At 42.9% G+C, this 1,722-nt stretch overlaps 1 protein-coding gene across 1 annotated transcript in view; it reads left to right on the top strand.

Moving 5' to 3' along the window:
* LOC103971215 (actin-7) overlaps positions 1–1,475 on the top strand; it is a 2,774-nt gene extending 1,299 nt beyond the window's left edge. The window contains exons 3-5 of the mRNA XM_009385181.3: positions 1–266; positions 340–953; positions 1,070–1,475. The exon at positions 1–266 is cut by the window's left edge and continues 128 nt beyond it. Coding sequence (XP_009383456.1) covers positions 1–266; positions 340–953; positions 1,070–1,135 — 946 coding nt within the window. The 3' untranslated portion in view covers positions 1,136–1,475. The remainder of the gene's footprint in view (positions 267–339; positions 954–1,069) is intronic.
* The last annotated feature ends 247 nt before the right edge of the window (positions 1,476–1,722 follow it).

The raw sequence follows: 1,722 nt of genomic DNA, 5'->3' as shown, positions 1-1,722 counted from the left end.
GAGAGGTATCCTTACTTTGAAGTATCCAATCGAGCATGGTATAGTTAGCAATTGGGATGACATGGAGAAAATCTGGCATCACACCTTCTTCAATGAGCTCCGTGTTGCTCCGGAGGAACACCCTATATTGCTTACAGAAGCTCCTCTCAATCCCAAGGCCAACAGAGAGAAAATGACACAAATCATGTTTGAAACTTTCAATGTACCCGCCATGTATGTCGCAATTCAGGCTGTTCTTTCCCTGTATGCCAGTGGTCGTACAACTGGTATGTGCTGCTTTGTTTATCATCGTCTCTGATATAATTCGACAGCTAATGTGTTGCATCTGTTCCATAAAAGGTATTGTGCTGGATTCTGGTGACGGGGTCAGCCACACCGTCCCAATTTATGAAGGCTATGCTCTCCCACATGCCATCCTTCGTCTAGATCTGGCTGGTCGTGATCTGACTGATGCTTTGATGAAGATCCTTACCGAGAGAGGCTATTCATTCACGACCACTGCCGAGCGGGAAATTGTCAGGGACATTAAGGAGAAACTTGCTTATGTTGCCTTAGATTATGAACAGGAGCTGGAGACTGCCAAGAGCAGCTCCACTGTGGAAAAGAACTACGAGCTTCCTGACGGACAAGTGATTACAATTGGTGCTGAGAGATTCAGGTGTCCAGAAGTTCTCTTCCAGCCATCCATGATTGGTATGGAAGCTGCTGGCATCCATGAGACCACTTACAACTCTATTATGAAGTGTGACGTGGATATTAGGAAGGACCTGTACGGAAATATAGTTCTCAGTGGTGGTTCCACAATGTTCTCTGGAATTGCTGATCGAATGAGCAAAGAAATCACGGCCCTTGCCCCGAGCAGCATGAAGATTAAGGTGGTAGCACCACCTGAGCGGAAGTACAGTGTCTGGATTGGAGGCTCTATTCTTGCCTCACTTAGCACTTTTCAACAGGTAGTTCGATACTTGCATCTTTTTAATGTTCAATGGAAGTTGTCTCTATGGACCGATTTCTTCTTTTTATATTGCAACTTGTTCTGACACTGAATGTTTGCATTTTGATGCAACAGATGTGGATTTCCAAGCAGGAGTATGAAGAATCTGGCCCCTCTATTGTTCACAGGAAGTGCTTCTGAGTTTCTTGGTTCAATTCCTCTTTTTCTTTTGGTTGAGGCAGTTTATTGGTGTTGGTATGGTAATGTTTGGGGTTATGTTGGATTTGCTTGAGATGTGTATGCGTAAGATCATAATAATTATATTCATGGGCTGCCATAAGATGAGTACTCAGTGGTTCTTTGTTCCCACCTTCTTCCAGCAAATTAGGCTGTTAAATTCTGGCAGCAGTAATACTAGAGTATACAACGATACGGCCTGGTTTGTTTGTGCCTTTTTGTTTTGTCTCGAGTAACTTGATTGTAGTCTTGATCATTCAATTGGTTGATTGTATATTGTATGCCGAAGTTTAAGAGGGCTTCATCATGTGGATTTTGTGGTTCTTGTCACCCAATTTGATCATGCAGTGCATTTAAATCCATCAAAGAATGTTGAAGAGCAATCATTCAAATGGTTCAGCTTGTTCAGCCTTGTGATGCTTGTACAGATGAACTGAACTGGTTTGTGCCATAGAGTCATGATCATGGGCTAAGGTGACACTTGACAGGTCATCATAATGTGGATTTTGTGGTTCTTGTCACCCAATTTGATCATGCAGTGCATTTAAATC

Source organism: Musa acuminata, chromosome BXJ2-11 (genome assembly GCF_036884655.1).
Source record: "Musa acuminata AAA Group cultivar baxijiao chromosome BXJ2-11, Cavendish_Baxijiao_AAA, whole genome shotgun sequence".
NCBI classification, from domain to species: Eukaryota; Viridiplantae; Streptophyta; class Magnoliopsida; order Zingiberales; family Musaceae; genus Musa; species Musa acuminata.
The sequence above is the reverse complement of the archived record's forward strand: the minus strand, read 5'-3'. Positions and strand labels throughout refer to the sequence as shown.